Source organism: Oryx dammah, unplaced genomic scaffold (assembly GCF_014754425.2).
Source record: "Oryx dammah isolate SB20612 unplaced genomic scaffold, SCBI_Odam_1.1 HiC_scaffold_21, whole genome shotgun sequence".
Taxonomy (NCBI): domain Eukaryota; kingdom Metazoa; phylum Chordata; class Mammalia; order Artiodactyla; family Bovidae; genus Oryx; species Oryx dammah.
In genome coordinates, this window is record NW_024070205.1 from 14,996,214 (window position 1) to 15,015,069 (window position 18,856).

Consider the following 18,856-nt stretch of genomic DNA (forward strand, 5'->3'; position numbering starts at 1 on the left):
AGTCGCCTGGGAAAATTAAAGGCAAGACTTGGTTCTGAAGGACAGTTCCCTACTTTAATATTTGGGCCTTGACAACTCATGTCAGCTTTCTCTTGAATGGGACCATGGTGGCCAGATAGGATTCAGCCTCTCCTGTTCTGTTCCATCGACTCTAGACTCATTCTGGCCACTTCCCAGCGTCTTGCCTTTGCAATAGGGACCAAGCTTTGGCTATTTCCTGTAATCCTCCAGGATCTATGTATTAGCAGTGGCATTTCCCCCTACCCTACTCTGGTTTTGACGTTTTTGTTCCTCTTTTAGAACTAAGAGCTACAAAAGTTTTTTTGTCTGTTTGTTTTGTTTTTTGCTGTGCTGGGATCTTGAGATAGAGCAGATTAAGACACTTGTACAATGCTTTTTGCAATATAATAAAGACTTGATTGAAGGTGTGGTGGTTGGGATGGGGAAAAGGAGGTGGATTCAAGAAATATTATGAAAATAGAAGTGACAAGATCTGTTGACTGAATATGGGAGCAGGAAAAGGAATCAAATAATAGTGCTGAGTTTTGAACCTGTATGAATTCAGATGCTTTTAAAAGGGCCAGAAGATACTTTTCTTACTTTTAAAAAGTTGAACTGAAGCTAAGTGTTGTGGACAGAGCTCTTATGGAGGTTTCTTTTAACTTCAGTGATGATTACCCTGAAGGGTATTAAGACCAGCCTGGTCAAGTAAATTGTACCAGCCCAAGGCCCAGCACAGGCTGTAATACTTAAGTAGGATTAAAAGAAATATGCCTGTGCCCAAAATGCTGGTACAAGAAAATGTGGAAGAAACCCTTTGCGGTTCTAGTCTTTATATTATTGAGTAACTTCCTTTTAGAGAAATACCTGGCAGTGTGTTTCAAAAACAATTTAGGCAAGAGAATATTATACTAAATTGCAGAGGGTGGAGAGGAAGGTAATTCAATACTCAAGAATCTTGAGAACTGTGGAAACAAGCTGGGTTAAGCAGAAATTATTTTGTGTGGTGCCTGTGGGCTGATCCACTTATTTGAATGCCCTTATGATGGGATATTAAATAATAGTAATAATAGTCAAAATTTATTGAGTATCTAAAGTGTCTGATACTGCTCTAGGTACTTTTTAACCTGCAGAATATCCCATTGAATACTTATAAAGCACTGTGAAAATGAGTGTCTTATAATCCCCATTTTATAGGTGACAAAATTGAGGCTCACACGTTTTTCACAGAACTAGAAGAAATAGTCCTAAAATTCATATGGAACCATAAAATACCCAGAATTGCCAAGGCAATCCTAGAAAAAAAAGAACAAATCAGAAGGCATAACCCTCCCAGACTTCAGAAAATACTACTAAGCTACAGTAATCAAAACAGTGTGGTATTAGACCAAAAACAGACAAATGAATCAATGGAGCAGAATAGAGAGTCCAGAAAGAAACCCCCACCCTATGGTCAGTTAAGTTTTGACAAAGGCAAGAATATACACTAGGGAAAAGATAGTTTCTTCATCAGGTGGTGCTGGGAAAATTGGACTGCTGCATGTAAATCAGTGGAGTTAGAACACACCCTTCACCATTCACAAAAATAAAACTCAAAATGGCTGAAGACTGAAACATAAGACATGGCACCCTAAAACTACTAGAAGAGAACATAGGCAAAACCTTCTCTGACATAAATCGTACCAATGTTTTCTTGCACTCAGTTGCTCAGTTGTGTCCGACTCTGCAAGTCCGACTATAGCCCACCAGGCTCCTCTGTCCATGGAATTTTCTAGGCAAGAATACTGGAGTGAGTTGCTAATTCCTTCTCCAGGACATCTTCTGGACCCAGGGATTGAACCAGTGTCTCTTGTGTCTCCTGCATTGGCAGGCAGATTCTTTACCACTGCGCCACCTGGGAAGCCCCAAAGCAATACAAATAAAACCAAAAATAAACAAATGGGACCTAATCAAAGTTGCAAACCTTTGCACAGCAAAGGAAACCATAAACAAAGCAAAAAGACAACCTACAGAATGAGAGAAAATGTTTCAAACGATGCAACTGACAAGTGTTTAATTTCCAAAATATACAAACAGCTCATACAATTCAACAATGAGAAAACAGACAGTCTTACCCCAAAATGGGCAGAAGACCTAAATAAGCATTTCTCTAAAGAAGACATACAGATGGCCAATAGACATATGAAGATACTCAACATTTCTCTATTTATTAGAGAAATGCAAATCAAAACTACAAAGAGGTGCCACCTCACACCAGTCAGAATGACCATTGTTAAACAGGCTACAAATAACAAATGCTTGAGAGGATGTGGAGATAAAGGGAACCCTCCTATATACTGTTGGTGGGAATATAAGTTAGTGTAGCCACTGTGGGTCCATTGACAGATGAATGGATAAAAATACAGTATGGGTATATGATGGAGTATTACTCAGCCATTAAAAAGAATGAAATAATGTCATTTGCTGCAAAATGGATGGACCTAGAGATTATCATGCTAGGTGAAATAAATCAGAGCAAGACCAATAACATACAATATCACTTATATGTGAAATCTAAAATAAGACAAGTGAAACTATTTATGAAATGGAAGCAGAATCACAGACATAGAGTAGTGATTGGTGGTTGCCAAGGGGAAGGTGCTTGGGAAAGGGATGGAGTGGGAGGTCGGGGTTAATAGATGTAGGCTTTTATATATGGAATGAATAAGCTGTAAGGTCCTACTGTAGGGCACAGAGAACTATGTTCAATATCCTATGATAAACCATAATGGAAAAGAATAATGAAAAGAATGTATGCAGCCATGAAATTAAAAGATGCTCCTTGGAAGGAAAGCTATGACAAACCTAGACAGTGTATTAAAAAACAAAGACATCACTTTGCTGACAAAGGCCCATGTAGTCAAAGCTATGGTTTTTCCAGTAGTCATGTACAGAAGTGAGAGTTGGCCATAAAGAGGGCTGAGCACCAAAGAATTGATACTTTCCAGTTGCGGTGATGGAGAGGATTCTTGAGAGTCCCTTGGGCAGGAAGGAGATCACACTGGCCAGTTCTAAGTGAAATCAGTCCTGAACATTCACTGAAAGGACTGAGGCTGAAGTTGAAGCTCCAATACTGTGGCCACCTGATGTCAAGAGCCAACTCATTGGAAAAGACCCCGATGCTGGGAAAGATTGAAGGCAAAAGGTGAAGAAGGTGGCAGAGGATGAGATGGCTAGGTGGCATTAGTGACTCGGACGTGAATTTGAGCAAACTCCGGAAGACAGTGAAGTACTGGGAGGCCTGGCATGCTGCAGTTCATGAGGTCGCAAAACGCTGGACATGACTTAGTGACTGAACAAACAGCCCAGCAACAGTATATGTATAACTGAATCACTTTTCTGTACAGCAATAATCGACATTGTAAATAAACTATATTTCAATTTTAAAAATTTAGGCTCAGAGCGGGGAACTCAGTGTAACACATATACTAACTTGCCTTTTCACTTTGGCTCATTAAGGCTAATGTTTGATTTAGTTGATTTTAATTCAGGTTGCACTGAGAGCCTCTTACATGCTAGTAAGTGTTCCTAAAACATCTGTAGGTTATGTTTGTCCTGAGCTTTCAGTGAGTAGGATAGTGGTTTTGTAAGCAACAGGGCAGGTCCTAGTTAAAGAGTTACGGTAGACAACTTGCTTTTGACTTCTTCATTCCTTGGTTCGGCTTAAGGACCTTCCCCGGGTGGTTAGCTTGAGTTCTTCATCATCAATATAATTACTAGGGATTACTGAGCCCTTTCTATGTGCCAGATGCAGTGCTGAGCACTTCACTGTGTTATTTCATGTAATTACAACCACACTGTGAGATTGTTACTCTTGTTTTTAAATCGAAGTGTAGTTGATTTACAATGTTATATTAGTTTCAGGTGTGCAGTAAAGTGATTCAGTATTTTTGCAGATTATATTCCATTATAGGTTATTGTAAGATAATGGGTATAATTCACTCTGCTATACAGTATATCCTTGCTGCTTATCCATTTTACATATAGTGGTTTGTATCTATTAATTCCATCCCCTAATTTGTCATTTCCCTTTCCCTCTCTCCTTTGACAACCACAAGCTTGTGTTTTATATCAGTGAGTCTATTTCTGTTTTGCATATACATTCATCTGTGTTACTTTTTAGATTTCACATATAAGTGGTATCATACAGTATTTGTCAGCCTGACATTTCACTAAGCATAATATTCTCTAGCTCCAGATGCATTCTTACCAATGGCAATATTTCATGTTTAATGGTTGAGTAATATAACACCTTAATTCATGAGAATGCTACTCTTACTGGCTTCATTTTATACGAGGGGAAGAAACTGGTGTGAAATCTTACTACTAGTAAGTAGCAGAGATGCGATTCATCCCTTATCTAACTCCAGAATCCATCCTCCTAACTACAGTGTTATTTTGCCCCAACTCTAGGCTTTTCCCAAATTGTCAAGATCCCTACACCGGGCATTCTTTTATTTGGGTTTAGATCAGCTGAATCTAAAATCTAGCTACATTTTGGGAATAGCTTTTATTTTCCTTCTAGAATTTGGGATGTGATTAGCTGTTTTGTTCACATTTGGAGAGTCATTAGGTTAATTACCCTCGAAAGCTGTGATCCCTTTCTTATGAGTACTCCCTCCTTGGTCACTGCTGTGTGGATTGCACCATCTGCAGATATTCAGGTCACAGAAGCGTGTTTCTCCTGTGTTGGAAGGGAGCAGAGAGATTGTAGCATCTCAGTAGAAACAGAACATCCTTGAGGGAGGTTTGGTGATGTGGCAGGATATCAGGTTTCAAGGTTCTGTAGAACTCATCATACAATGACATCCATCTCCTTTTATTTAAATCCAAGTGCTTGCAAGCGTACAAAAATTCGCATCAGAAATTAACCAGCTGTTCTTCTGCTAGACTAAACAGTGGTTACTTGGACCTAATGGGCAGCTTTTGTTATTCATTTATACGTTTCAGTGAGGTGAGACATCCTCATTGTGGGAATTCTCAAAGATGCCCCACGCCTATACAAGGAAATTATAGACAAGTATATAGAATTTTCCTTCTTATGTACTGCATAAAAGCTAATAAAATAATGACCAATTAGATACTTAAAAGCCTGAGCATATGAGAGTATTATGCAAATACTGATTAATCGTAATACCATAAACTCACAGAGCAAGGAAAAGCATGCCTGATTCAAATTATAGGAGCTTTTATTTGCATTTCTACAGAACCTATTATTAGTAGGTCTCAAAGCACCTTACAAGTAGTAATTATTAAAACTCATGAATACAACCAGAAAATGTCATTTTATTGAGGGAATAAGTGAGAATTCCCCTTTACCTCATATATATTATGAGGCATTTAGTGCTTGGGCTACAGTAGGCCTTTCCATATAGAGAGAATGAGTTTGAGCCAGCTCCGGGAGATGGTGAAGGACAGAGAAGTCTAGTGTCCTGCCGTCATGGGGTCACAGAGTTTGACATGACTGAGCAACTGAACAACAACTCATACACTTGTGGGTGTTTGGGGCAATGATTCCATAGGCATAGAAGTTGGCACGTGTGGATTCACAGTTCTCATATTGAGTATCTTTATCTATGTGGTTATAACCCTTCACTTAGTTTTGAAATTTTACATGCATAATAGCTCTAAGCAAATGTTGCCTGTATGTTTTCATATTTCTCTGTTGACTATATCAAATTTGAAAACAAAAATTATACCAGGTTCACATGAAAACATTTTAAAATATTTTGGAATATTATATCAGATTTACTTTTCTCAAACTACATTTCATTCCAAGGACTAACAGCTGGTATGCACAGTCAGTGGGACCTGTATTTATTTCTGTTCTCAATGGGAAGTACTTGAAAGGTTGTAAGGATTTCTCATCTGCTTCAGAATGCTCCTTTGCCTTTCCTCCCCTATTTTTCCTTCTCCTTTCCTGCAGTTTGGTTGCCCAGGTTGGAAAAGCTCAAGAGCATTCCAGTGCCTAACTCTCCCTCTCCTTCCATCTCCAGCCCTCAACCTCCTCCCCCTGCCCCCGACATGATTAATCTTGAGCTTTATTTTCTTCTGGTGCTGAGAGATCATATTGCAGTTATCAGTCTTAGTTGTCAGACAGCTGTACTTCCATAGTTAAATTTCACTGTCACGTAGATTCCAAGAAAAGTGTGGACTAATGAGCGCCTTCTTTTATAGTTAGGACACTGGAGCCCAGAGAGAATGAGTGACACCCAAGGTCATATCGCTGCTTCATTTCTCTGTCTTCTAGAATTGGGACCAGAATTCAGGTCTCGAGATTCCTAAGCCAAAAGCTTCCCCATGGTAATTTTATAATTCTTTGAATCACAAAAAAACTTTTAGACCAGAGACGTAGGAGCAAAACTAGAACAAATAGTTTGTTGATTTTATCCAGGGCTGTGGATCCGCAGGACTAGAAGTGGAGCCTCAGGATCTGGGGGGGCAAAAATGGAGTGATGTGTGTCCAGAGCCGAAATGGTGGACCCTGGGACTGTGGTATTGCTGTGCAGGAGACGTTGAATGACTTAAAGTAGAGGATAATGGAGAGCAAGGTGAAGGGGAGGACAGGGTGAGGTAGCAGGGTGGTTGTATAACTAGGAGGATGGTTGCGTTTATGGTCATGACGATGAGCTGTTATATAAAGTGGAGCAAGTTGCTTACTGGATAGGTGGTCCTCGGGGACCTTGAAGTCATTCAGGGTGATGCCAGAAGGGAGGAATCAATAAAGGCGTCCAAGTTCTCAGGAACTGTGGGGAAATAACAAATTCCTAGAAAGCAGAGGTGTGGGGAACCTTGAGGGGGGTATTTATAGAATTATGGAGAGATATGTCTATTCTGTGACAGATGATACATTTCTAAATTCTGATTTTCATATTTTTTCAGGGAAAACTGAGGCAGCCATCAAAAACTTCAGTCCCTACTACAGTCGCCAGTACTCTGTGGCTTTTTGCAACCATGTACGCAGTGAAGTAGAACAGCAAAGAGATTTAACATCACAGTTTTTGAAGACCAAGGTAACCCATGGACATTTGGTTTCCATATTTCTCCCACTAAGAATGGTTTATAGCTCATGATATTTCTGAAATAAACAATAATTTATGTGACAGTTTAAAAAATCTGTTCTCAAATCATGCTCAAAAAACTATTTGCCTGGAAGTTAGAACATATGATTTCTTGTTGATGGTGCAATCCATATAAAAAAGAAAACAAGCATGATTTCAATTTTATCATCTTTTTCTGCACTGATGCTTTGATGTCAGGAAATCTGACTTGCTCTGATGAAGTTCAGTACAAAAAAAGTCATAATTTCAATGCCTCATACTTCTGGCATTTTTATTTTGGTCATTGATCAAATGTGATTTTATCTTCTAAACTGTAGTTTATTCTTTCTCCTTTGCTCCATTATAATAATTATCCACAGCCTAAACAGATATTTATTAATACTATGTGCCAGGCCCTGGGGCTTCCCAGGTGGCGCTAGTGGTAAAGAGCCTGCCTGCCAATGCAGGAGACAAGAGACATGGGTTCGGGAAGATGCCCTGAAGGAGAGCATGGCAGTCCACTTCACTGTTCTTGCCTGGAGAATCTCATGGACAGAAGAGCCTGGCAGGCTACACTCCATAGGGTTGCAAAGAGTCAGACATGACTGAAGCAACTTAGCACGCATGCTTGCTCGCCAAGCCCTATCCTAAGTACTGGAGAGCAAGAGAAATTTTCTGCTTTCCTGTTAATATTCAAATAGAAGAAAGACAATAAATAAATAAATGAATATCAGGTGATATCAGGTAATAAGAAATGCTATCAAGTAAAATAAAGCAGGAGTCATGAATATTTCAGAGAAGCCTTTTGTGGAGATGACATTTGAGCAGAAACTAGAGTGAAATAAACGAATAGGCTGTGTGAGTATCTGTGGAAAGAGTGTTCTAAGCACATGGAACAAAATTGCAAAGATTTTGCTGCAGTTAAAAGCGCAGCAGGAAGGCTGGTGTGTTGAGAGCCATGTGAGCAAGGGAGGAGAGTTGAAAAAGGAATACAGAGTGACTAATAGAAGCTAGATCATATAGGGCCATAGACCACAATAAGGGTTTTTATTTTAAGTGCGATGGGAAGTTATTGGAGGGTGTGGAATACAGAGTGACTTATAATTTTAAGTGATCTCTCTGGGTTTTCTGTAGAGATAGACTACAGGGCGGGACATGAGAGGGAACTGGAAACTGGCAAGCAAGACTCTGTAGCAGTCCAAGAGAAGGATGCTGGCAAATTGGACTAGGGTGGTGATGGGAGTTGTGAGAAGACTCCAAGTCAGAGCTGACTGAACTTGCGGATGGGTTGGATATGAGAGAACAGAAGAGAGAGATTAGTGATGACAGCTTTCAGCCTGAGCAAATCACCAGTTGGACTTGTCTTTTACTCAGGAGAGTCAGAGGTGAATGGGGATCCTGAGTTCACGTTTGTCCATGTTATGTTTAAGATACTTTTTTGGCATGCACCTGTGGAAATATCAAAATAGATAGTTAAATGCTCTGATTTGGAGCTCAGTGGAGAGGCTGAGACTAGAGAATAGAAATTTGGGATTTATTAGCTCCTAACACCTGACCTGCCTCTTGAGAAATCTGTATGCAGGTCAGGAAGCAACAGTTAGAACTGGACATGGAACAACAGACTGGTTCCAAATAGGAAAAGGAGTATGTCAAGGCTGTATATTGTCACCCTGCTTATTGAACTTATATGCAGAGTACCTCATGAGAAACACTGGACTGGAAGAAACACAAGCTGGAATCGAGATTGCCGGGAGAAATATCAATAACCTCAGATATGCAGATGACACCACCCTTATGGCAGAAAGTGAAGAGGAACTAAAAAGCCTCTTGATGAAAGTGAAAGAGAAGAGTGAAAAAGTCGGCTTAAAGCTCAACATTCAGAAAATGAAGATCATGGCATCTGGTCCCATCACTTCATGGGAAATAGATGGGGAAACAGTGGAAACAGTGTCAGACTTTATTTTTTGGGGCTCCAAAATCACTGCAGATGGTGATTGCAGCCATGAAATTAAAAGACGCTTACTCCTTGGAAGAAGAGTTATGACCAACCTAGATAGTATATTCAAAAGCAGAGACATTACTTTGCCAACTAAGGTCTGTCTAGTCAAGGCTATGGTTTTTCCTGTGGTCATGTATGGATGTGAGAGTGGGACTGTGAAGAAGGCTGAGTGCTGAACAATTGATGCTTTTGAACTGTGATGTTGGAGAAGACTCTTGAGAGTCCCTTGGAAGGAGAGTCCCTTGCAAGGAGATCCAACCAGTCCATTCTGAAGGAGATCAACCCTGGGATTTCTTTGGAAGGAATGATGCTAAAGCTGAAACTCCAGTACTTTGGCCACCTCCTGCGAAGAGTTGACTCATTGGAAAAGACTCTGATGCTGGGAGGGACTGGGGGCAGGAGGAGAAGGGGACGACAGAGGATGAGATGGCTGGATGGCATCACCGACTCAATGGATATGAGTCTGAGTGAACTCCGGGAGTTGGTGATGGACAGGGAGGCCTGGCGTGCTGCGATTCATGGGGTTGCAAAGAGTCAGACACGACTGAGTGACTGAACTGAACTGAACTGGTATTAAAGTCATGGGACATAATCAAGGGAAAGTGTAAACAGAAAAGGAGAGGTTCTATGACCAAGTCCTGGCCCCTTCAACATTTGGAGATCAGAAAAAGGAGAAGATTCCAGCAAGATGGACTGAAAAAAAATAGCCTGTGGAGTAGGGAAAAAAAAAAAAATCAGGGAAGTGCAATGTTCCTGAGAAATAAAGAAGGGATTTCAAGAAAGGTTGAATGATAAATGGGTCCAATACTGCTGCAAGTTGACCAACAGATTTAGTGACATGGGTTTGCAGAGATAACTGATTGTCATCGCCATAAAACAGTTATTGAAAAAATTTAGGGACTTTGATAAAAGTGAAAATTCTGGTCCACACCCCCAGAGATTCTTATATAATAAATCTAGGGTGAGACATATTTTTAACAAGCATATCAGTTGATTTAAGTGGCCCAGTTTTAAGAAGTGCTGTGTGTAACAACTATAACGTTATGCTCATATATGGTTTCAGTCTCATTTAAAGAGGAGAGTGAGGGCCTCTTTTACATGTTAAGGAGTCCAGGTAGGAGAGTACCTCATCATCTGTCTCAATATCCTGAAATTTACCTTAGAAATTCCATCCCTGAGTGGATTTTTAAAAAGATGTGTATATCTATCTTCTCTGTATGCTTCATGTAAATTTTGCTTGAAAGTGGAGAGACGTTTCTAAAGGGAATATGATTTTCTTTCATAAAGATACAGTTGGCTTACAATATTGTGTTAAAAGTACTACTGTTTTTTCTCTTTCTTAATTCGTGTTTTAATTGGAGGAAAATTGCTTGACAATGTTGTGTTGGTTTCTGCCTTACAACAGTGTGAATCGGCCATAATTACACATATATCCCGTTCGTCTTGAACCTCCTCCCCTTCCCTTCATCCCCCCTCTCTAAGTCATCACAGAGCACCAGGTTGAGCTCCCTGTGTTATCCAGCAACTTCTCACCAGCTCTCTGTTTGGGGCCTCCCTGGTGGCTCATATGGTAAAGAATCTGCCTGCAGAGCAGGCGACCCTGTCAATCCCTGGGTTGGGAAGAGCCCCTTTACACATGATAGTGAATATATGTCAACACTACTTTCTCCATTCGTCCCACTCTCTCCCTCCCACACTGTGTCTGCAAGCCCATTCTCTACATCTGTGCCTCCATTCCTTCCCTGAAAATCTGGTCATCAATTTTTCTAAATTCCATGAAAGAATGAGTTTGAGTCAGTTCTAGTGAGGTGGATGAACCCAGAGCCTGTTTTACAGAGTGAAGTAAGTCAGAAAGAGAGGTGCTATAGTTTATGAATAACATAATTATAAAGTCAGTGACACGTGAAAGACAAGAGGCCCATTCCTATATTTTGAGATAATACATGAGGCAGGATGAGAATTATCCTTTACACAGTTAGCCCAATAGAGACCTGTCTAGGAACCTAACAGGGACTTCCCTAAAGCATATTTATCACTAGCATGCTGCTGCTGCTGCTAAGTCACTTCAGTCGTGTCCGACTCAGTGTGACCCCATAGACAGCAGCCCACCAGGCTCCCCCGTCCCTGGGATTCTCCAGGCAAGAACACTGGAGTGGGTTGCCATTTCCTTCTCCAATGTATGAAAGTGAAAAGTGAAAGTGAAGTCGCTCAGTTGTGTCCGACCCTCACGACCCCATGGACTGCAGCCTTCCAGGCTCCTCTATCCATGGGATTTTCCAGGCAGGAGTACTGGAGTGGGGTGCCATTGCCTTCTCCGTAATCACCAGCATAATTAATGCGAAATCCACAAACCTTTAAATTGAAGAGGTAGAATGAAGGTTTGCTGACTTGCCTGCTTGTTCTTTAACCAGAGAGCAAGCATGATCATTTTGAGGAGCTTGGAGGTAGGTTAAGTTTTATAGCCTGGGTCCCCAGAGCTTTGCGTTTGGGAAAACCGCTGAGCATGAACTACTGAGGCAGCCACTGAAGGTTGACCAATAGGGGAACAGCCTGTGAATGCCCCTGTTTTTTCAGGAATTAACCCATATTCAGGATGCTGGGATAGATGTTTACAACTTACAGCTATCCACCTCTCTCCCTCTCTTCCAGAGTGTATAAAGAATTTAAGTACCCCACATATGCAAGGCATAACCTTGCTACTATAATCCCTTCTCCCACATGCTTCTGTTTGGAGGATAATGGAGGGAATGCAGATGACAAAGTTATCAAGAAGACAAATATTTGCATTTGGTCAGAAGAAGTAGGAATGGGAAATGTGGAGGGAAGTGGGGGAAACAACAATTTCCCGAGGATCTCAGCACAAGATAGTTTCCAAAAATATTCCTTGAAATACCGTGAATAGACAGTGATAGCAAGATATATGCCCTCTTTTGTCATCATGGTTAATTGTATTCATCTTCTTTAAGCCGCCGCTGGAGCCTGGAACTGTTTTGTATGAAGGAGAACTGTCACAGTTTGCTGAAGACATAAAGAAATGGAAAGAGAGATACGTTGTGGTTAAAAATGACTTTGCTGTGGAAAGCTACGAGAACAGAGAGGTAAGACATTCCTCATTGCTGCTGGCTCTTGCAGTACTCTTAAATGTTGTCTGGGTCGATTGGCATGCCCTGTTCTTTGAGACTGACTGATTCAACGAGCACTAACAGATTCAGGTATTCATTTCCGTCAACAGATCTTACTGTGGGTTATAGTAGGTTCTAGGCGTATCGCTGTAGAGCACACAGATGCTTGCAGTCTGATGGGCGAGATAGACTTTGAACAAGTAATTACAAGTGAGTGTGAACATGGAAGGTTCTACTGAGTGACCAGTGCAGGAACCTTTTCCTATAATCACTGGGCTTCGAGGTCTGTCCCAGCCACCTCCGACAGCTCTCCCTCTCTGCTCTGTGTCTCTGCATCTTCCCAGTCTTAAGCCTCCTGTGTCGCTGAAGAATTATTCATTAAGATTGTGTTTGGATTTGCATGGGTTCCTAAAAATTCAGAACATTTCACACACTTTATTCCATTTATACTTATGGATTTTTTTTCATTAGCTTTTCCCTGCTTATCTCATTCTTTTCCTTGTTTGTAAAATGTGGAGAAAGCGAGGTAACTTATGTAAAGTGCCTAGCACCTGAGAGGACCTCAGATTTTATTGGCTCCCATGTCTTTCCCCATCAAGGGTGGTAATGTGGTATAGATGAAAGAACATTGGGCACAGAATTTGGAAAACTAAAGTTGAGCTCTGGCCTCCATTAAACTAGAGTGTGAGACTGAATGACCACACTGATTTCTTCTAGATCCCATATGGTACACATATTCAGAGAATCAGTAGATAGATTCTCAAGTTCCCTTTGAAATGAATAGTGACTATTTACGGATTAAAGGTAGTAACCAATTTAAAACTCTACTTTCTTGACTCTGAGTTCAAAACTAGTCAAGACATCCTCTACAGATACCCTGAGTAATCACCTCTGATGCTAAACCATTAGGAAGAGACTTCAGGCTGATAATATGTTTCCTTCCCATTTCTGATGGAAAACAGAAATAACGTAGAATGCAGATGTATTATACCACTTCCCAGGCATACTTATACCACTTTCTTGGATAGTCTTATTCTTTCTAACCTTCATTAAGTTAATAGCTTCTTTGGTTTCTCTATTTTAGGATTTTATTCAACATTTGATTTGCTCTTTGAAGCAAATGATCAACACAGCGCAAATAATAATTATAATTACAACAAATCACTTTATATTTCATGTTTCCCACTATATCATCCTCTCAGGGAAGCTTAAGAAGAGGCAGTGTAGTGTAATGGTTAATATTTTGCACTTTGAACCACACCTTTACCAGTTTCTAGATATATGTGTCCTTGCATAAGTTATTAATCTTTGTGAAGCTCAGTTTTCTCATCTGTAAAATGGGAAGCATGGTTCTTTCATCATGATGTTGTTGTGAGGATTAAACACATGAATGCACGGAAGCCCTTAGCATATGGCCAAGGGCTAGCAGAGCCCAATATAGACCAGTTGTTGGTATGACAACTAGCTGATGTGGAGGAAACACTCATGAACTCACTCTTGTATTTGTTAAAGTTTTCATCACATTTGGCACTAACTGAAGTTTCATTTTGAATCAAATTTTGTTTTTTTTTTCCCCTTTTCATTTTAAGGTTAAAACTTGCTCCCTTAGCTTACAATTTATGAACTATATTGCTTTCTTTGCTTTGCTCATCATGTTCAAGTGAACTTGTTCTGGTTGCTAAGATATGGTCACTGAGTTTGGTAATAACCAAATTTTTTTTTAACTTGGAAAAAAATGCCCATGCAGTGTGCCATAGTTCCTCAAAGTTTTAATGATAGCCTGTTTATTAATTACAAAAGGATTTTTTTTTTTAATTACACCTAAGATGGAATTCCTGAGAGGTCCAGTGGTTAGGACTCCAGGCTTCCACTGTAGGACTGTAGGGGCCACGGGTTCAGTCCCCGTTCAGGAAACTAAGATCCTGTATGTCACACAGCACAGCCAAAAAAAAAAAAACTTACACCTAAAAGTTATATATTAAATATCTATAAGTTACCAATTCTTTTTTCGAGAATCCAGTTTTGGCTGGCAATTGAATAGGGGAAGAAATGAGCATTCTTATCTTCATTCTCAATTCCTGCTTCCTGGGGCTGGATTCGTCACCTTCTCACCACTGGGTCATTGACAAGTTATTTAACCTCTTTGAGTTTCACTTTTCTCATTGATAAAATGGAGATAATGTCTAATTGACAATGCTGTTTTGAGGATTAAATAATATATAATGTTTTTAAAAACCTAGATTAGATAACACAGTTTAGATTTGAGGCCAGTCTGAAGCAAACTGTTGCTAAACTTTCTCCAAATCACGCCATTTTCAGTTCTTCTCTCTTTTGCTGTGGGGCCTGATATGCTTGAGCAGTTGATTAGTGGTTCTTACAAGAATGAAAACAGCCTTCTTAGACATACAGGAGTTTGTTTTGTTTGGGTTTCTTCAGTCATTATCTTATTGATGCAGAATATGTTATTGCTACTCTGATTTTGTGGTCGTTATTAACATTATTTTAGGTATTCCCAAGAGAACCACCATGCCAGACTTTAGGTCCCACAGTTTTATGGTTTCGGTTCTCAACTTGCTTGTGCTTGTTAGTCTCACAATTTTCCCTTAACTTATGCCCTCCCTTCAGAGAACATACTTACGTTTTATCTTATCTGTATGTCTGCATGAGTATATCTGTTTAACCAAATACTTCACTACTTTCATGATGCTTTGCAATCCTGTTATGTTTCCCAAACAGCAGAGTGTTTTGTCTGCTGACCAGAATTGTTCAGATGTCATGATATTATAATTCCATCCTAGACTATTTTACTGAAAAACAGCCTCATGTATGAGGGCAAGTGGTGGCATATTTTATCATTGTTACATTTTTATGCTTTTGGTAAAAATCCTTAGCAGCCATAATTGCACTTGTGTGTCCCACAGTCTCATTAGTCATCAGTCTCCAAGATTTTGTGCTGTAAATATCTGTATGTGTCATCATTTTTGTGGTTATTAGAATGATTCAGGTGCTAGCATCTGAAATGATAAGTGTAGTGCAGAATTTCTAGAAGTTGCTGAGATTACGTTTCTCTCCTTTGAGAGACATATCTACAGTGAATCTCCCTGAGATTAGAGACTCTGATTTATCATCTTGTGACCATTACACAAAAGTACTGAAGTACCCACCAGTAGCAAGTACGTAAACACTTTTTTCACCTTAGCTCCAGGAGGCACTGTGACCCATGTCAGGTCAAGTAAAGCTCTACCCTGACTGAAGCAATTGCTCTAGTCTAGAGCTGATCATATGATCTTGCAAAAAAAAAAAAAAGCTACATTAATCAAAACAGCATGTTAATAACACAAAACCAGACATATGGGTCAATGGAATAGAATAGAGAGGCCAGAAATAAACCCACACACTACAATCAATTAATCTTCAACAAAGGAGGAAAGAATATACAGTGGAGAAAAGACGGTTTCTTCAATTCTTTGTGACCCCATGGACTGTAGCATGCCAGGCTCCTCTGTTCTTTACTGTCTCCCAGAGTTGTCTCAAATTCCTGTCCACTGAGTTGGTGATGCTATCTAACCATCTCATCCTCTGCCGCCCCCTTCTCATTTTGCCAGTATTCTTTCCCAATCTTCTCATCTTTCCCAGTCTCAAGGTCTTTTCCAATGAGTTGACTCTTAGTATCAGATGGCCAAGGTATTGGAGCATCAGCTACAGTATCAGTCCTTCCAATGAATATTCAGGGTTAATTTCCTTTAGGATTGACTGGTTTGATCTGCTTGCAGCTCAAGGCACTCTCAAGAGTCTTCTCCAGCACCATAATTTGAAAGCATGAATTCTTCAGTGTTCAGCCTTCTTTATGATCCAACTCTCACATCTGTGCATTACTACTGGAAAAACCATAACTTTGACTATACAGACTTTTGTTGGCAAAGTGGTGTCTCTGCTTTTTTAATATGCTGTCTAGGTTTGTCATAACTTTCCTTCGAAGGAGCAAGTGTCTGAATTTCATGGTTGCAGTCACAGTCTGCAGTGATTTTGGAGCTCAAGAAAATAAAATCAGTCACTGCTTCCACTTCCCCCTCTTTATTAATATTTGCCATGAAGTGATGAAACCAGATGCCATGATCTTAGTTTTTTGAATGTTGAGTTTCAAACCCACTTTTTCACTCTTTTCTTTCACCTTCATTAAAAGGCTCTTTAGTTCCTCTTCACTTTCTGCCACAGAGTGGCATCATCTGTATATCTGAGATTACTGATATTTCTCCCGGCAATCTTGATTCCAACTTGTGCTTCAACCAGCTTGGCATTTCACAGGGTGTACTCTGCATATAAGTTAAATAAGCAGGGTGACAATATACAACTTTTTTGTACTCCTTTCCCAATTTGGAACCAGTCCATTGTTCCGTGTCCGGTTTTAAGTATTGCTTCTTGACCTGCTGTACAGATTTCTCAGGAAGCAGGTCAGGTGGTCTGGTATTCCCATCTCTTGAAGAATTTTCTGTAGTTTGTTGTGATCCATACAACCAAAGGCTTTAGCATAGTCAATGAAGCAGAAGTAGATATTTTTCTGAAATTTTCTTGCTTTTTCTATTGTCCAATGAATGTTAGCAATTTGATCTTTGGTTCCTCTGCCTTTTTAAACCCACCTTGTAAATCTGGAAGTTCTCAGTTCATTTACTACTGAAGCCGCACTTGAAGGATTTTGAGCATAACCTTACTAGCTTGTGAAATGAGCACAAATGTGCGGTAATTTAAACATTCTTTGGCATTGCTTTTCTTTGGGGATGGAATGAAATCTGTCCTTTTCCAGTCCTGTGGCCACTGCTGAGTTTTCCATATTTGCTGACATACTGAGTGTAGCACTTTAACAGCATCATCTTTTAGGATTTGAAATAGCTCAGCTGGAATTCCATCACCTCCACTAGCGTTGTTATTAGTAATGCTTCTTAAGGCCCCATGTTACTTCACACTCCAGGATGTCTGGCTCTAGGTGAGTGGCCACACCATCATGCTTATCCAGGTCATTAAGATTGTTATTGTGTAGTTCTTCTGTGTATTTCTGCCACTGCTTCTTAATATCTTCTGCTTCTGTTAGTTAGTCTTTCCCATTCTATTGTTTTCATCTATTTCTTTGCATTGTTCACTTAAGAAGGCCTTCTTATCTCTCCTGTTATTCTCTGGAACTCTGCATTCAGTTGGGTATGTTTTTCCCATTTTTCCTTGCCTTTCACTTCTCTTCTTTTCTCAGCTATTTGTAAGGCCTCCTCAGACAACCGTTTTGTCTTCTGACATTTCTCTTTCTTTGGAATGGCTTTAGTCACTGCCTCCTGTACAACGTTAGGAACCTCTCTCTATGGTTCTTCAGGCACTCTGTCTGCCAGATTTAATCCCTTGAATCTATTTGTTACCTCCACTGTATGATCATAAAGGATTTGATTTAGCTCATACCTTAATGGTCTAGTGGTCATACCTGAATTTCCCTCGTTTCTTCAATTTAACCCTGAATTTTGCAGTAAGGAGTTTATGACCTAAGCCACAGTCAGCTCCAGGTCTTGCTTTTTGCTGACTGTATAAAGCTTCTCCATCTCCAGCTGCAAAGAATATAATCAGCCTGATTTTGGTATTGACCATCTGGTGATGTCCATGTGTAGAGTTGTCTCTTTTGTTGTTGGAAAAGGGTGTTTGCTGTGACCAGTGTGTTCTCTCGACAAAACTGTTACCCTTTGCCATGCTTCATTTTGTACTCCAGAGCAACACTTGCCTGTTACTCCAGGTATCTCTTGACTTCCCTTTTTGCATCCCAATCCCCTATGATGAAAAGGAAATCTTTTTTGTTATTTATAAGGTTTGTAGGTCTTCATAGAACCATTTATCTTCTCCAGCAGTAATGGTTGGGGCACAGGCTTGGATTACTGTGTTGTTGAATGGTTTGCCTTGGAAACAAACTGAGATCATTCTGTCATTTTTGAGATTGCACTGAAGTACTGCATTTTGGACTCTTGTTGACTACGATGGCTACTCCATTTCTTCTAAGGGATTCTTGCCCACAGTAGTAGATATAATGGTCATCTGAGTTAAATTCACCTATTCCAGCCCATTTTAGTTCACTGATCCCTAATATATCAGTGTTCACTTTTGCTATCTCCTGCTTGACCATGTCCAATTTACCTTAATTCATGGGCCTAACATTCCAGGTTCCTATGCAATATTGTTCTTTACAGCATTGGATTTCACTTTCACTATCAGATGCATCAAACACTGAGTATCCTTTCTGCTTTGGCCCAGCCACTTCATTCTTTCTGGAGTTATTTCTCCACTCTTCTCCAGTAGCATATTGGACACCTTCGGACCTGGGGCTTCATCTTTCTGTGTCATGGTTTTTTGCCTTTTCATACTGTTCATGGGGTTCTCATGGCAAGAATACTGGAGTGGTTTGCCATTCCCTTCTCCAGTGAACCACATCTTGTTAGAGCTCTCCACTATGACCTGTCCATCTTGGGTGGCCTTGCATGGCATGGCTCTTAGCTTTATTGAGTTATGCAAGCCTCTTTTCCATGACAAGGCTGTGATCCATGAAATCAACTATACTTCTGTTTAAAAAATAAAAAGGGGAAAAAATTTTAAGATTTAAATTAAAGGAAAAAAGGGCTGGGATTGGTTGACTC

General features: G+C 40.0%; 1 protein-coding gene across 1 annotated transcript in view; it reads left to right on the forward strand.

Annotated features, from left to right (window-relative positions):
- Positions 1–18,856, forward strand: part of NIBAN1 (niban apoptosis regulator 1) — a 170,720-nt gene that overhangs the window by 65,685 nt on the left and 86,179 nt on the right. The window contains exons 2-3 of the mRNA XM_040263807.1: positions 6,922–7,052; positions 12,045–12,176. Coding sequence (XP_040119741.1) covers positions 6,922–7,052; positions 12,045–12,176 — 263 coding nt within the window. The remainder of the gene's footprint in view (positions 1–6,921; positions 7,053–12,044; positions 12,177–18,856) is intronic.